This window comes from Coenobita brevimanus, chromosome 26 (assembly GCF_032717465.1).
Source record: "Coenobita brevimanus isolate Jiangsu-jjx chromosome 26, ASM3271746v2, whole genome shotgun sequence".
Taxonomy (NCBI): Eukaryota; Metazoa; Arthropoda; class Malacostraca; order Decapoda; family Coenobitidae; genus Coenobita; species Coenobita brevimanus.
The window spans coordinates 10,176,894-10,193,453 of NC_136979.1; the positions used below are offsets into that span (position 1 = coordinate 10,176,894).

The 16,560-nt window shown below is 43.8% G+C and overlaps 1 protein-coding gene across 1 annotated transcript in view; it reads left to right on the forward strand.

The window, feature by feature from the left end:
* LOC145394183 (uncharacterized) overlaps positions 1-16,560 on the forward strand; it is a 272,780-nt gene that overhangs the window by 96,034 nt on the left and 160,186 nt on the right. Inside the window, exon 8 of the mRNA XM_080268165.1 lies at positions 8,877-9,059. Within this exon, the coding sequence (XP_080124291.1) occupies positions 8,877-9,059 (183 nt within the window). The remainder of the gene's footprint in view (positions 1-8,876; positions 9,060-16,560) is intronic.

Sequence of the window (16,560 nt, forward strand, 5' to 3'; positions counted from 1 at the left end):
ATTCAGAAGGGTGGATGTCAGGAGGCCATACATGCAGCTATGTGTTGTCTTTAAGTGACTGAATGGAGTGGCGAGTGATCTGGGTGTGGATATGCTTCTGGAAGCTGGTCTGAGGTGGGCAAGGGGGGAGAGATGACAGTATTTGTGTATGGTATCATGTGCTGGGTGTTGTTTTGATGTTCCTTGATGTGGGTGGATGTGCTGCCATGTAATATAGTGGATGTTGTGGGTTTGTGGAGGCTTCAGCAAGAAATTGGGTGCCTCCCATGTCTAGGTGATCCTTGACTTTGAGGACTTTGGTTTCTTGATATAGGTGGTCTGTGGGTGTAGTAACTGTGCAGCCTGTGATTATTTTTAGGGCCATGTTCTTTATGGTCTGTAGAGTGTTGTAGTGTGTTTTGGTGAGGTTTGAAGCCCAGGCAGGGCTTGCATAATTCATCACTGAATGTATGTATTGTTTGTATACTGTAGTGGTGGTTTAGTTGTGTCTGAATGTTGTATGGGCAAGTGACCTCAAAGCATTGAGTCTTGGTGTTATTTTATTTTTAATGTTTGTGATGTGTTGTTTAAATGACATTGATGTATTGTATGGTACACCAAGGATTTTGTGTGTGTGTGTGTGTGTGTGTGTGTGTGTGTGGTAGGGGAGTGTTGTTTATGGTGAGATGTGGGATGTGACTGTGTTCTGCCGTCCAGTTTGTGAGAAGGGTCACTGTAGATTCGGCAGGGGCTGTTTTGAGCCTGTTTGTGGTGAACCATTCTCGTAGTGTGTTGAGGTAAGGCTGAATGATGTGTGCAGCTGTGTTTGCGTTTTGGTGCGTACATGTAAGTGTTATATCATCTGCATAGGAAGCTGTATGTATCTGTGGTGTGTGGGGTGTGGGTATATCGTGCATGTATAGGTTAAAGGGTGTAGGGGACAAAACAGATCTTTGGGGGACACCGTTTGTGAAGATTCTGATGTTTGAAGACTGACTGGCAAATGTTACGTGTGCAATTCTGCCTGCTAAGTAGTTTGCCAGCCATCTTTTTGTGTTATTGTGCATGTTTGTGTTGAGTATTTTGTTTGTGAGGTTGTGGCGGGGGATGGCAACAAAAGCTTTGCTAATGTCTAGTGTGATTAGGAGTGTTCTGTGTGGTGGCCTAGCTGAATTCATGTTATCGAAAACTCTCTGTGTAAGGTCTGTAAGAAGGGTGTTTGTGGAGTGTAGTGGCCTAAAGCCATGTTGTTACTGGGCTAAGGGAATGTGAGGTGTGACTAGTTGTAGTACCAGTCGTTCAGTGACTTTAGAGGGGGTGCAGAGGAGTGTGATGGGGTGGTGTGAGGAGGCTAATGTGGGGTCTTTGCTGGGTTTAGGGATAGTGATGATATTGCCATGCTTCCAGATGTTGGGTATTATGTTGTGTGAGTAGCTGTAGTTTGATATGCTGATGAGTGCTTGGATGCCTTGTGGTCCAAGGTGTTTAAGGTGTATGTTGCTTATGTTGTCTGGTCCACAGGCAGATGAATGCTTGAGGTTGTTAATGATGTGCTTCGTCTGGTTGTAAGTGAAAGGTGCGTGGTCTGGGTCTGTGGGGAACTGTCTCTTACGTCGGATGATACGTCGGTCTTCGGGATGGGGGTTTAGATGGCTGACTTGTGAAAAGTGATTGATGAGAATGTTTGCTTGTTGTTTGTTTGATGGTATGGTGTCTGTTGTTGTGATGGCAGCGTGTGATTGTGTGGTGTTGCTGTTGGAAAGTGTGATGCTGTTTAGTGTTTTGTAGAGCTTGCTAATGTTTGTTTTGTGGTCAGGTGTTTGGAGGTAATTTTTCCAGTTAGTGTTTGCTGTTCTGATATTTTATTGTTTATTTGAGTGTTGAGTTCTTGTATTTGTTGTATGGTGTCTTGTGTATGGGGTGTTGGGGAGTGTCGCAGTGTGTCCCGTTGTCTGATGAGGCCTTGAATTTCTGGTGTGAAGTTGGGGTTGTGTCTCTTTCTATTGCCTCTAGGGATATGTCTTTTGTCTGCATTTTGTATAATTGTATAGAAAGTGTGCACACTGGTGTTGATGTTTGTGATGGGTGTACTGTTTAGTGTTTCGAAATGTTGTTCTGTTTTAGTTGCAAAGGCTTCCCAGTTGGCTTTCTTAGAATTAGTGTATGTGTGTTTGTGGCCAGCTGGGGTGATTCTGGTTTTGGTAGTGATGATGATTGGGAGTTGATCAGAACCTAGGGTTTTGACCACTCTCCAGGATGTAGTGGGGGTGAGGTTTGGAGAGCAGAAGGTGATGTCTGGAGATGGTAGGGAGAGGGCTTGGTGTGGGATATGGGTATGTTGGTCTAGATTGTTCAGTATGAAAAGATGATCTGTCTGGGATTGTAGTACCAGCCATCTGTCTGTGTCAGGGTTGTTGACATGCCAGGCCGACGACTTGGCATTGAAATCACCACCCAGGATGATGTTGGGTATGTTAGTGATGTGGTGTATCTGTGGGGAGTAATTGTGTGATACTGTGGGGGACGATTGGGGGGGAATGTATGTGTTAGCGATTGTTATGTGTGATATGTTACCAGTGCATATTTTAACAGATTTTATTTCTGTTGTGGTGTCATGTGGGGGGAGAAGTGACTTTGAGTGTGCACTGGTATCTGCAAAGTTGATGGATTTGTGTACCAGGGTGATGAGTCCACCGCCATCAGCCCGGTCTTGTCGAATGGTGGTGAAGTTATGAAATGTTGGTGTTTTCTGTGCTCTGTGTAGTTTTGTTTCTTGTAAGATGGCAGTGTGTATGTTCTGTTGTTTGATGAATTGTGTGAGTTCTTGTTTTTTGGTGTTTGTGCCATCTATGTTTAACTGAAGGATGTTTATGCTGTGTGTGCGATGTGTGTTGGCTGCTGCAGCACAGAGGGAAGGTGGTGTGGGTGGAAGGAAAGGGGTAGGAGGAGGTTGTGATGGAGGTAAGGGTTGAGGTGGATTAGGATGGGTTGGAATGGGAGGAGTTGGGGGACTGGATGGTGCGGGAAGGGTCGGTGGGTTTGGCTGTGGAGGTGTGAAGGAAGTAGGAGTAGGATTGGAAGGGGGGTTGATGGGTGGGGGGAAGGAGCATAAGGAGCAGGTCCAGGTGTTTGTGTAATGTTTTCTGGATGCAAGTGTTGTGCAGGTGTAATGGGTCCAGTTCTTGCAGGAATTGCACTGAACTGAACCCTTTGTCTGTCGGCTCGACGTGATAGGTTTTTAGCATGTTGGACATATGTATTTGTTGGTGGGTCCTGGATTGCTCTCAATGTCCCCGGCTAGAAGAAGTCATCGAGAAATGACAGCCGAGGAGTCATTTCTTGGTGTAGAAAAAACTATGCTGTTGTGTGTGTTGTGTTGGGAGGTGTGGTACTTGCCCGGGCGACCGAAGCCACTCCCAGGTACTTGAGCCACGTGAGGGGCCGGGTGGGTTTGCGGTGGTTTGGCCCCCATGCTGTCCTCCTTTTCTCTTCGACAGCCTCTGGGGCATAGACCCACGATGAAGACGCCACCGCTCCAGGTCCTCAGAGAGTGGTTGTTGATTATGCTAGGCCTGATTTTACTTGCCTTTTGTTCAAAGTCCCTCAGGGATCAGTTTTGGGCCCAATTCTGTTTACTATCTACACAAGTCATCCCTCCACTATCCGATGTAATAGAGCCAAAGGCATGTCCAGAAAGTGGGTCCATCCAGATAGTGGGCCCTTGCCTCTTGAACTATTACTTATGGACCCTAACCCATCCTAACTCAGAAAACCACCTACATAACTCTCAACCAGACATGCATAGCACCTATATAAGACCCTGTTCACACAAATAAGGGACAGAAAATATGAAATAAATGAAAAGGAACCAGAGAATGCAGAATTAGATGTGTGTATGGAAAATATTTTCAGTGTATAGGGTACTTACAACACGTCTGTGGCCATTTGTTACGAAGGTTTACCCACCTCCTCTAAGGCTCTGGCAGTGATGAAAATGCTTTTGAAGCACCTACAGTAATCCAGTGTTGTGCTGCACTTAATCCTTTGCGCCATGAGTTATAATTGTTTAACACTGCACATACTGTTCTTGATTGCATCACACCAGTTTCAACTGCCAGTTTACACCCTGTACTTAATCTTTGCACTCTGAATTCTAATTTCATAACAATGCACAACACTGTAAATACCCACATGGTCTACAGGCGAGGTATTGCAGTTTATTCACTGTTTATTCACAAAAAAGAGCATGTGCGGCATCCCTTGAATGAGCATCTAGTCAGGACGGCAGTTAGGTGGTAACTTGGGAGGCCGGGAGGGATGGGAGAGGCAAACAATGAGCGTAAACACAACTGGTCAGTGCTGCGCACCAATTTCAAAGTACGGTTAAAAAAATGTCGGATTTTTTTTGCATTTTTTGGCCATTTTTGGGTTCCAAAAGCCTGGGCCCAAGATGTCCAGTAAGTGGGGAGTGCGGATAGTGGGCAGCTGGATAGTACAGGGATTACTGTAGTTTACTGCCATTACATGATGCTCATGACGTGTCCTATCATTTTTATGCTGACGACACCTAGCACTACATTAAGATGTCAGATATCAATGATACCAAGATCAAGGTTGAATCTCTGATGTCTGATATTAAGATTTGGATGACTTGGAGGAAATTTAAGCTAAATGATGGTAAAACTGAAATCATCATCAGAGGAAACAGAAGGGGTAACGACACTGATATTGTCCTGGGTTTGAACATTGGCTTGTCACTGCTTCATTCAGTCACTTCTGTTCAAAATTTGGGTGTTTATTGTAATTAAAAGTTAAATTACAAAGAACATATTAATCAAGTTGTCAATGGGTGTAACTGGCTTATCAGAAATCTGTGCTCTGTGAGAAAATTCCTGAATAGACGTTGCCTCTTAACATTGGTCTGTGGAGTAGTCTTGTGTCAATTATTGTAATTCACTGTGGATTGGTCTTCCAAATAATATACTAACAAAAGTTCAGTCTGTGTTGAACAGGGCAGCATGGCTTATCTGTGGTCTCCCCCCAAGAACCTTGACTACCCCATTCCTAATTGAGCTGCATCAGTTACCAGTAAAGAGTAGAATTGAATTTAAACTTTGTCTTAAGTGTGGTGAACTGAAGTATCTTGCTGAATTGTTAAAACTCCCATCAGCACGCTCAGATGTGATGTTACATAGTGATGAGGATTCCTTGAGTCTTGACGAACCTAGAGCCATTCACTAGTCATCTTTCTCTGATTGTTCTTTTGTGTATAGAGCTCCTAGATTATGTAATAGATTGCCGTTGACTGTGAGACAGCTTTCTTCTGTTGAATCCTTAAGGAGACAGGTGAAAGGCTATATTTTTTCAAAATGCCATGACCTGGAGATAGGAACTTTGACGGATGATTTTAGGGTTTAATTATTGCCACTTTCATATTTTTTTACTGATGAAGTTTGTATTGTATATAAGAGATGTCACAGTTCTTATAATTGTAAAAATAATGTATATGTGTGTCGAGCACTAGTGAATTCCCAGTGGAAAACCTGGCGCTTTTGAGAAACAAAAGATAAGATTATTATTATTATTATTATTAAGGATTGTGGAAAGTATTAAGAATATATGAAGTAGATGGGAAGTTGTTGAATGCTGTGAAGAGTATGTATGATGGTGCTAAGGCTGCAGTGCATGTGGATGGTGACCTAAGTGAATTTTTCTCTTGGAAGGTTGGGTTGAAACAGGGATGTGTCATGTCTCCATGGTTGCTCAATCTGTACATGGATGGAGTAATAAAAGAGGTACAAGATAGGGTAGTGGATGTTGGAGTGGCCCTGGTGAGAGGGGGTAGTGTTTGGAAACTCCCTGTACTGTTTGTTTGCAGATGATACTGTGTTGCTGAATGAAGATGAAGGGGAGCTGCAAGGCTTGGTGGATGAGTTTGAGAGAGTGTGTAAGAAACGGAATCTAAAGGTGAATGTAGGGAAGAGTAAAGTGATGGTCTTTGAGAGGGGTGAAGTCAGTGAATGTACAGCGAGGTTGGATGGTGAGGAATTGGAAAATGTGAGTACGTTTAAGTACTTGGGTAGTGTGATGTGTAAGGATGGAAGTTTGGAGGGTGAAGTGCTTGAAAGGGTACAGCAGGGAAGGAAGGTTGCTGGTTCCTTGAAAGCAGTGATAAGAAACAGGGAAGTGAGCATGGAAGTGAAAAAGTTACTACATGACAGTATTGTGATACCAACTCTAACGTATGGAAGTGAAACTTGGACGTTGCTGGAAGGACACAAGTCAAGAGTGAGTGCAGTGGAAATGAGTTATTTAAGAGGAGCCTATGAAGTCACATGGAGAGACAGGCTGACGAATGAGGATATAAAGGAGCGTTGTGGTGTGGATGTGGATGTGATAGGAAGCTTTATGAGGAACACACTGAGGTGGTTTGGCCATGTGGAGAGGATGGAGGGTGAAAGACTGACGAAGAGAGTGTATGTGAGTGAGGTGGAGGGGGGAAGAGGGAGGGGGAGGCTGAGGATGAGATGGAGGGATGGGGTGGAGAGGTATATGAGAGAGGGGGGTGTGAGTTGGGAGCAGGGCAGTGAAATGGCAGGGGACAGGGTGACGTGGAGGCAATTTGTTTGTGGCCACCCCAAATGGGATTGAGGCATCTGGCAATAGATAGATAGATAGATAGGTTATTAATACAGTAATCACTCCAATATCCGATGTAATAGAGCCATAGGTAGGTCCGGATATTGGTTCTGTCCGGATATTGGGCCCCAGCTTATGGACTTGTACTTATGGACCCTAACTCAGAGAAACACCTATACAACTCCCTCTGGACATGCATAGCACCTATTTCAGACCCAAATCACACCAATAAGCACATAAATGACTGAAATAAGTGCAAAAGAAACATAAAATGAGGGTTTAGAAGTAGGTTCATACAATAATAAACATTCTGATGACTGGCTCCTGGACTGGTACTTATGGACCCTAACCTAGCCTAACTCAGAAAAACACCTTCCTACTGCACATGCATAGATCCTAACACCCTATTCACACCAATAAAGGACATTAAAGAGTGAAATGAGGTAAGTATAATATAGAAAAAAGTACAGTATGAAACATTCTTATGTCCGGATAGTGGGGATGTTCGGATATTGGGCGTCCGGATATTAGAGTGATTACTGTATTGTTATTATCATCATCATCATCATCATCTCTTGTGGTTGGTGGGACGCTCACCATCCACTCATTCGATGAAGTGCTGCTCTCGGATGTCTGCCCTTTCCTCTCCTCTATCCTTCTTTCCTCTTCTGTCTTTCATTTCTTCTTTCTTTCTTCGTCTTTCTGCCTATGGGTGACTTTACGCTCCCTCTTCTGTCATTCTTTCCTTCATTCTTTCCTCCTCCTTCTGCCTATGGGTGACTCAGCACTGAGTGACAAGCCAAATGGTTTCCTGTATACCAGGAAACCATTTACAACGCTGGGTGGTAACCATATAACCAAATTATGGCGCCTGGTGGTTTAGGTGCCCCAATCGGATTGAGCCTGTGTAGGTTTATATCCAAGGGGTGGTTGGGGTTTATTACTCATGTAATGCCACTAAGGGGTGATTGAGGCTGGTCACTCTCATCTTAAATGTCAGGACCGACTTGCCTAGCCCTGGGCTCCTATGCTCCTCATGGGGCAACATAGGATTGGATGATGGATGGATGGATTATTATTATTATTATTATTATTATTATTATTATTATTAAGAGATGTAGTCGTATTAGAGGTAGGCTGTGAAATAATACTGATTTTGTCTGTGCGGTGTATTGGGGAGAGCTGCAAAGATTGACGGGCATGAATGGATTGGTTTGATTGGGAGAGTCTCTTGAGTATGTGGAGGAGTTTTATTATTTGACATGGTATGTGTGAAGGTGGGGCTGGCTTTGTGGCTAGGATAAAAAATGGTAGAAAGATGTTCAGGGAGCTGTTGCCTGTCCTAACATTGAGAGGGCTCTCTCTCTCCATGCTAAGGGATCCTTGTATGCAGCATATGTTAGGAGTGTAATGGTGTATGTTATGTTAGTGGGACCTGGGCAATAAAGGAAGAGGATATTCCTAGGTTCAAATGTACAGAAATGACAATTATTAGATGAATGTGTAGTGTGTCCTTGAATGTGAGGCCTGGGGGGGGGAGGGAACTGTAATTAAAGAGTTGAGGGGAAGGATGGGCCATGAATATATTATTGTTGTGGTGAAGAGATGTAGATTGAGATGATTTGAGCATGAAAGGATGGAGGATGACAGTTGGGTGCAGAAAGTGAGATGTGTGAACATTGAGGGTAGGGATGCAAGAGGCAGACCAAAAAAGACAAAGACCTGGGACGAGGTCATAGAATGTGATCTCAGCAATAAAGGACTTGATTAAGAAGGCTGCCAGAGATCGGTCAGCATGGAGAGCTGCCATTAGTTGACTGAGGCCAATGCATGTAAGCATGCTGAATCCATTTTAAATGATATGATATGGAACAAGGATTGACAGATTTGATTGATTTTTCATTATGGAAGAGAGCTCCTCATACATTGAGATGGTTAGAGAGTGTAACTATGAGGATTCCAGAGGCTTGAATGATAGCCTGGCTCCTTTCACAGGAAATGGCATTGATAGTTCTCCCACTCTCATAATTCTTCTTTCCTTGATTCTATATCCTACCACAACCCCATCATCAAGGAGAAAACAGATTAGGATATTTTACACTGTAGTACTTTAATACATGCCGTGGAAACTGCTAATAATGCCCTTTCATTTATGTCAAGGTTTAATTCAAGAATACTTTATAGTGTGTATTCTAAATCTGATTTTGATGACAAATTTATTGTCTAATACAACTAACATCTAATGTTAATGTTTGCAGGTACAGGTAAAAATCTACGGTCCATATAGCAGAACAGTGTATGGCAACGAACTCCTGGTTACCATTGTTGATCCCTTCTCCAAGTGGATTGTGGCCCAGCCCAGTCCTGAGGCTGGTGTGGAAATTCATTGTGCTAATTTCATCTTTGATTCCTTCTGTCAGTTTGGGTTTGCCCAGAGTCATGTGAGTAATGTCATCTTGTTTAGTACAGGACAGTGTAGTATAGCAAGTCTTTCACCATCATCATCATCATCATCATCATCATTTTCACCATGGTTATCATCAGTTTTGTTTCATAGTGTAGTATAGCAAGTCTTTCATCATCATCATCATCATCATCATCATCATCATCATCATTATGATCATCATCATCATCATTTTCACTATGGTTATCATAATTTTTCTTATCTTTGTTGTGGTCACTGTTATCATCATTATCGTCCCTTTTTTCATGCTGTTAAGCAGGCGTATAGGATTCCGAATCAGGAATTGAAAATACAGAATTTCTGTTGAAGTAAGTCATGGATCTACCCCTCATCGTTCAGTCATTTTGTGGATATGAAAATGGCATTGATTTAGTACATTATGGTGTTCAAACTTTAGATGAGTTTGAACTTTGATGTCTGAATTTTCAAGGTTCCACTGTAATTAGTTGTAGTACAACTTTATGCAGTCGTATATTCAGGCCACACTATACATGTGTTCACTGTGTGACAAATAGCTAGATTGTTGAACCAAAGGTTATACCCAGTTTTGCAGAAATGTTGGCAAAATTCACTTGTACAAAATTTTGGTGGCCACGTACAACAATCCTGTGCGTACATGATGCCTCCCATGCAGACCGGCAGTCAATTGCTTGAGTCAGAATGGCCTCTCAGTGTTTACATTTGCTGTGGTCATCTCCAGTTTCTTCCATTTTGTTTGTGCAAGGCCATTGAAACACCGTTGCTATTGGCAGATAACAGTCTGAATCGTTTTCGTTTTCATTTTCGTTTTTAAAGGCTCCAACATGCTTGCATGTGTCGGCCTTGGTCACCTAATGGCGGCTCTCCACGCTGCACGATCCATTGCAGCCTCCCTGTTCAGTCCCTTAACCCTAAGGTCACATTTAATGACCTCGTCCCATGTCTTTCTCGGTCTACCCCTCATAACCCCACCCCCAATATTAACACTTCTCACCTTCCTCACCCAATTATCATCCCCCATCCTCTCCACATGTCCAAACCACCTCAATCTACCTCTCCTCATCACAACACCAATACACTCCAGTCCCATCCTACCTCTCAACTCTTCCATTGTAAACCCAGCCCCTCCAGGCCTTGGACGCAGGGACGCACTGCACATCCACCTAATCATTGTCATTTCTGTACGTCTGAGCCGGCAAATGTCTTCCTCCTTCACTGCCCAGGTCTCACTACCATACAGCATTACACTCCTAACACATGCTGCATACAAAGACCCCTTAGCACGTAGGGAGAGTCCTCTCAATGTCAGGAGAGGCAAGAGCTCCCTGAACTTCTTCCAACCACTTCTCACCCTAGCCACAGAGCTAGCTCCAGCCCCACCTCCAGCACACAACATGTCTCCCAAATAACAAAACTCTTCCACACACTCAAGAGATTCACCAGCAAGTTCAATCCTTTCACGTCTGACGATCTCCACCTGCTCACCCTGGCACGCCGTACACATAAAATCAGCATTATCTCGCAGTCTACCTCTGATACCACTACATCTCTTATGCACCCATTTATCACACACACCGCACAAGATGGAATTACTTCCCACGCCCTTGTGGCAAACTGCACATGGCCACTCTCCCTCGTCTTTGACAGTACCGCCACCAGCCCTAGATATCATCACTTTTGTTTTATCTGCATTTACCCTTAAACCCTTTTGCCCCATACCATCTCTCCACTTCCTAAACCTTTCCTCCACCTCCCTTTCATTCTCTGCAATCAACACCAAATCATCAGCCTACAACAACTCCCACGGGAGTCCGTTTCTAAAGTCACGTGAAAGGGCTTCAAGTACCATGATAAACAACAAGGGACTCAAGACTGACCCCTGATGCACACCAACATTCACGGAAAACTCATCACTCAAATCTCTATTCACTCTCACCTGGGTGTGAGCACCCACATACATGGCCATAACCACCCTAACCAGCCACTCCTCCAAGCCAAGCTTTCTCATTGCCCACTTCACCACCTCTCTAGGGACTCTGTCAAAGGCCTTTTCCAAATCAACAAAAACAAAATACAGATCCCTTCTCCTACCAATATATTTTTCCTGAAGCTGTCGAACAATGAATATGGCATCAGTGGTCCCCCTACCTGGCATATACCCAAACTGCATCTCATCAATATTCACTCTTTCTCTAATCATACCTTCTAAAACTCTCTCCATTACCTTCATTATTTGATCTAAAAGCTTTATACCTCTATAATTTCCTCTTTCCAGGGCATCACCCTTCCCTTTATACACATTTACAATTACACTCTTCAGCCAATCATCTGGGACAACACACTCATAAATAATCCTGTTTATCAGGTCAGTGACTAAACTCACCCCTATATCGCCTGAGGCCTTCAACATTTCGGCAGTCAACCCAGACACACCTGCTGCCTTCCCCACCCTCATCCTGCCTATTGCCTCACTCACAGTAGCAGCATCAATCAAAGGCCAAGGGCCAGACACTGGATCTACTGGCTCCAAACCTTCCCTGTCCCAGTCAAACCCCTCATTCAACAACCGGTTATAATGCTCTCTCCATGCATCTTTAAATATCCTCACTGGTCACCACTACCCTTCCTTCATCATTCTTCACGCACTGCTCACCTATAATATCCCGATTATCCCTCTTCACCTGACCTGCCACCCTAAATATATTTTTCCTTTCCCCATGATTTAGGTTATCAAGTAATTGTCTCTGTGACTCAGACTTTGCCCTGTATACCTCTCTCCTAGCCCTACACTTGGCAGCCAAATATTCCTTTTGGCTACCACCCTTCTTCCATTCCTGGAAAAGCCTTCTTTTCTCCTTAATTGCAGCTTCTACACCCTCATCCCACCACCAGGTTACTTTATGTCTTGGTGGTCCTCTTGTCCAGCCGCATGTTACATCAGTAACTCTCAAGAAATTGTTCTTGAGGGCTCTGTACTGTTCATTAACGCCTCTGTCTACAGCTCCCTGTTCAGCCACCACTTTCCTAAACTCGCTATAGAAGGCATCCCTTACTACTTGGTTTTTCAGCTTCCATATTTTCCTCGTAGGTACATAAGTCCTCTTTTTCATCACATGTTCTTTAAGCACCATATCACAAATCAATAGTTTGTTCTACTGCACACACTCCTCACTTCCTATAACTTTAACATCCCTCACTAACCTCCTATCGGCCCTCCTAACCAGAAAATAATCTATCTGACTGCTATTTCCCCCAGACTCATACGTAATTAACCTACTGTCTCTTTTCTTAAAATATGTGTTGCACACAATCATGTCCGTTGCCTCCCCAAACTCGAGTATCCTTTCCCCTTCTGCATTCCTTAGACCATCTGCACATCCCCCATGCACTCCTTCATAACCTTGTGCTGCTTCACCTACATGACCATTTAAGTCCCCTCCCAAAATCACTATCTCATCATCCCGCATACCACCCACTACATGTATTAAATCATCCCAAAGTCTATCTTTCTCTGATTCATCCAATCCTGGCTGTGGAGCATATGCCGATATAATCACAGCTATCTTTCTTCCCAACAGAATTTTCACTACCAGTATCCTATCGCTTACTCTCAAAACATTCATAACATATTCCACCCATTTCTCCGCAACCATCACACCAACACCTCCATATCCGTCTGTCCCTCCCTGCCAAAACAACTTACAGCAACAGTCCCTCCCAACAATCTTTCTGGCTGATCCACCCCTGTACCGGACTTCCTGCAAACACGCCACATCCACCCACCTCCTACTGAATGCCTCAACGACTTCCCCTGCTCTTCCCCTCAAACTTCCCACATTCCATGAACCCACCTTCATCCCCATGGGTGATTTACTGTCCTCAGGCTTGCTTTGAAACCTTTTTTGTTTTGTCATCTTCGGTATTAATAAATGGGGACAGACACAGCACAGGTCCCACTCACTGCACAATCCCAGGTCCAGGCAATGGATCTGGGACCCCTAGCCCACCAGCTTACCAGTGGCTGTGGTAGTGGCCTCGGGGCACCCTGCCAGGACAGCTGCAGGGTCACCCTCCAAGCGCGTCTTGGCGCTGCAACTATCTCGTCATTATACACCCACTGATAGGGCAGCCTCCTGGGTCGCTACTCCCAGGTTCGGGCCCCTCTCTATTGGGCGGAAGCGGCAGCCTGGGAACCGCAAAGCCCTGTACCCTCTAGCACAGGCCCAAGCCCCATCTCGCCCTGGACCCATGATCTATGCCGGCGGAACCCCCGCCACGCCTCCCCCCAGAAGTCCGCCACTAGGTAGCGGGGGCAAAGTTTTCTGGCCGCATGCCCTTGCTGGCACCAACCCCTGTAACGTAGTGGGATACGTTGTGTGAAATGTAAAGTGCATGTGGTGTAGTGCATAGATAGTTAGAGGAAATGTTTGGGAGAGTATGCTGGTCTACTCTCCATGTTACTGTCACACTGAAAAGGTCAGCAAAGGGGGATGTTAGATGCGTAACAAATATTGCAGTGTGCCATATTAAGTGAAGCGGTAACTTTTTGTGTGTGAAATACTGAAACTTTGTCCTGGAAATCATGCCTGGCAAGGATGCTACCCTTAGTGGAAAGTTTGGTGCTACTGAGGATGCCAAAGGGTAAGCCTAAAATCTAGAAAGGTTTTTGAGATTTTAGACTGTAATTATAGGCCCCCTCCCTATCCCCAATGAACCCATGTAATATTGATTTTGCTATATGATAAATCACTATGCGATGGGTTTTCAGTTGTCACATTATCATTGTATAAGAAGGCGTGACTGTATTATCATAATCAATAAAGTTGTGCTGTTGTGCATGGCTTGGCCATCTGTTTTGCCACTTGGTATTGGGAAAAGTTACTGTATTAGCAACTGTCCCTACCCTTATCTGTAAGAGGTAGGGTAGCCTGTCCCCACCTTCATGTGGTGTGCGCTGTTAGTACACTTGATGTCTGTGCAAGGGGAACCAATGGGAAGGGTGCTACTTAACATCTAGCAGTTTTTCATTGTTTTCATTTGTTGTTTTTTCTTTCTTGTCTGTATCCTTTCTTTCTGGTGTATGTTAATTCAGTATTAGTACTGCCTGGGACTACCCAGGCATCTCATTGTGCTTGACATGGGTAATAAGACCTGGTGCTTAGGATGCAGAAAGTCTGTTCCAAAATCAGCCACGGCACTGAACTGTTGGCATTGCGATAATTGGCATCACGTCACAAGTAGGCCTTGAGGATGATGATTACAGTTTTATGTCAAAGAGGCGGCCTGAAATCTGGTGGTACTGTGGTAACTCCGATGTGGATACTGCAAGAGCAGGTATGGAGACAGATCGCGAACAGGGTCGAGGTGTTTTTTCTTGACATTTTCATGGTGGAGGCTGAAAGCTTTTGAAGATGGGATCAACTAGGTAATTGGCAAAGTGGTGGTAGAAGCTATTTCATAATGTAGGGCAGGCAAGACTGAAGCTGTAGGTTGGTCAATCAGTTGCATCATTCCTTTATGTTGAACCTTATTTGGTATAAGATTGTTTGGTTGGTTCAGCAAGCGTGTTACTGTAAAGCCAAAATTCTTTAAATCGAGGTTCATTGTAACGAGGGTTTACTTTAATAATTCTCTTTCTCTCTTAAGTTCAGTACTTTGCTGTATCACATATTTACTCATTGTATTAAACCATCTTGGCCATTTATACCATCTTTCACTCAGAGTCCTGCCCATTACTCTTTTCATCATCATAGTCATATCCATTCTCTCTCCTTGCATCTCTTACTAGACTAGGATCAGAATGAACTGAGAATAGTCCAAATGTACTATTGGCAACATATGAACCTGGTATGGTATAGGAGTGTGGCTTGGGTCGGGCAGTTGGTACGCCTGCAGCCTGTGACGTATTCACACATTTGTTGTGTCTATAGGAGAATGAATGAATGAATGAATGGGTTGCCAATCACTTTGTAAAACTGACATGTAGCTATGAATCATATATTAGAAGACTAGCAAAAGTAAACATACTTACTAGTGTTTTTCAGTATTATCATAGCTCATTTCGTTGATAGATAAACTTCAACTGCAGTGATAACAAAATGATATAAAGAGATTTCCGTATCATAGATTGATCTAGCCGGTGCTCACACACCTTAAATCGCTCCTGTCTTGCCTTGCCAGATGGTGGAGCACACTCTTCATCAATGATTTATTTTATACAAAAATGAAATTGTTTCCATAAACTGTATACTACCATATTCTGTTTGTAAAAGTAATAAATCACACGAAGATGTGGTTACTGGCAGCTACCGCCTTCACAAATCGAAATCCTCTCTCCCCTTTTTGCCAACTCTCGTTGCTGGAAACTCACTCCCATCTTCCTCTCCCCCCACTTCCTCCCTCGAACCCCCTACCTCTCTCACTCTCCCCTTCCCCCTCTAAATGCCAGTTCCTTTACCTCCTACCACCTGGCTCAGTGAATAAGGTCGCAGAACCTGTTCTCCTTACCTCTTAAACCTGTAGTGGTTATCTGCCTTAATAACCCCACTGCTTTCATTTAGCCATTGCTATTGACAATCTCTCTCTCTCTCTCTCTCTCTCTCCATCGCCCTGGCCAATTCATCCGAGATCTTACTTAAGCTGTGTGTCACCAGGCCGTAGTGCCACAGGGTGCTCTGGGGGCAGGCAAGGATAGTGTGGAAGTAACTAACCTCTATGTCCCTGCCTCTTTGATGTGTATTTGTTTACGTGCATAGTAGGATAAATATAATGCACTGGATGTAATGAGATTTTAGCCAGTGTTTGTGTTGATATGGGTAAATGAATTAGAAAAAAAAAAAAAAATTATTAGAACTATGGAGAGGTTCAAGGTGTTGTAATGGTGTATTAGTATGACCTATATATTCCCTCTGCAATAATTGTAATATACTGGTTGTGATGATAGTTCACCCATATATTTCATTCATAACTCATATGTGTAATAACATAACTGTAAGAACAACGTGTATTGGCAATGCTGTTTCATCAGATCGATCTAGATTGTGCATGACTCTTGCTTGTCATAATTTGTCACAGCAGAGTCCCACTGGAAAGAGATGCACCATCAACACACGGTAATGAGAGCCTCCCACATGTGTTCCACTTCTCCGTCGCCCATAGCTGCATGGCACAATTTCCAAAAGAGGCCTCTCCAACCCCAGTTGACGTGCAACCAATACCCCTGTGGTCTAGAACGGAAGTTGGAGATTTAGCCTCCATTCTCGCACTGGGGATCGAATCTTCCCAATTTGAAGTGTTCGGCTGTATAAAAGTAAACCAGCATAGGTGTCGTTTATATGTTTGTGATTATGATAAGTAGTCTGTTGTTGTATACGTTGGGATTACAGATGATCGTGTATAACACATACAAAGGCATACTGGCTAATCCTGTGTCCAGGTCAAATGGGCCATCATCATCATCAATGGCAGCAGGAGCAGCCTATAGCGGACTACTGCAAAGA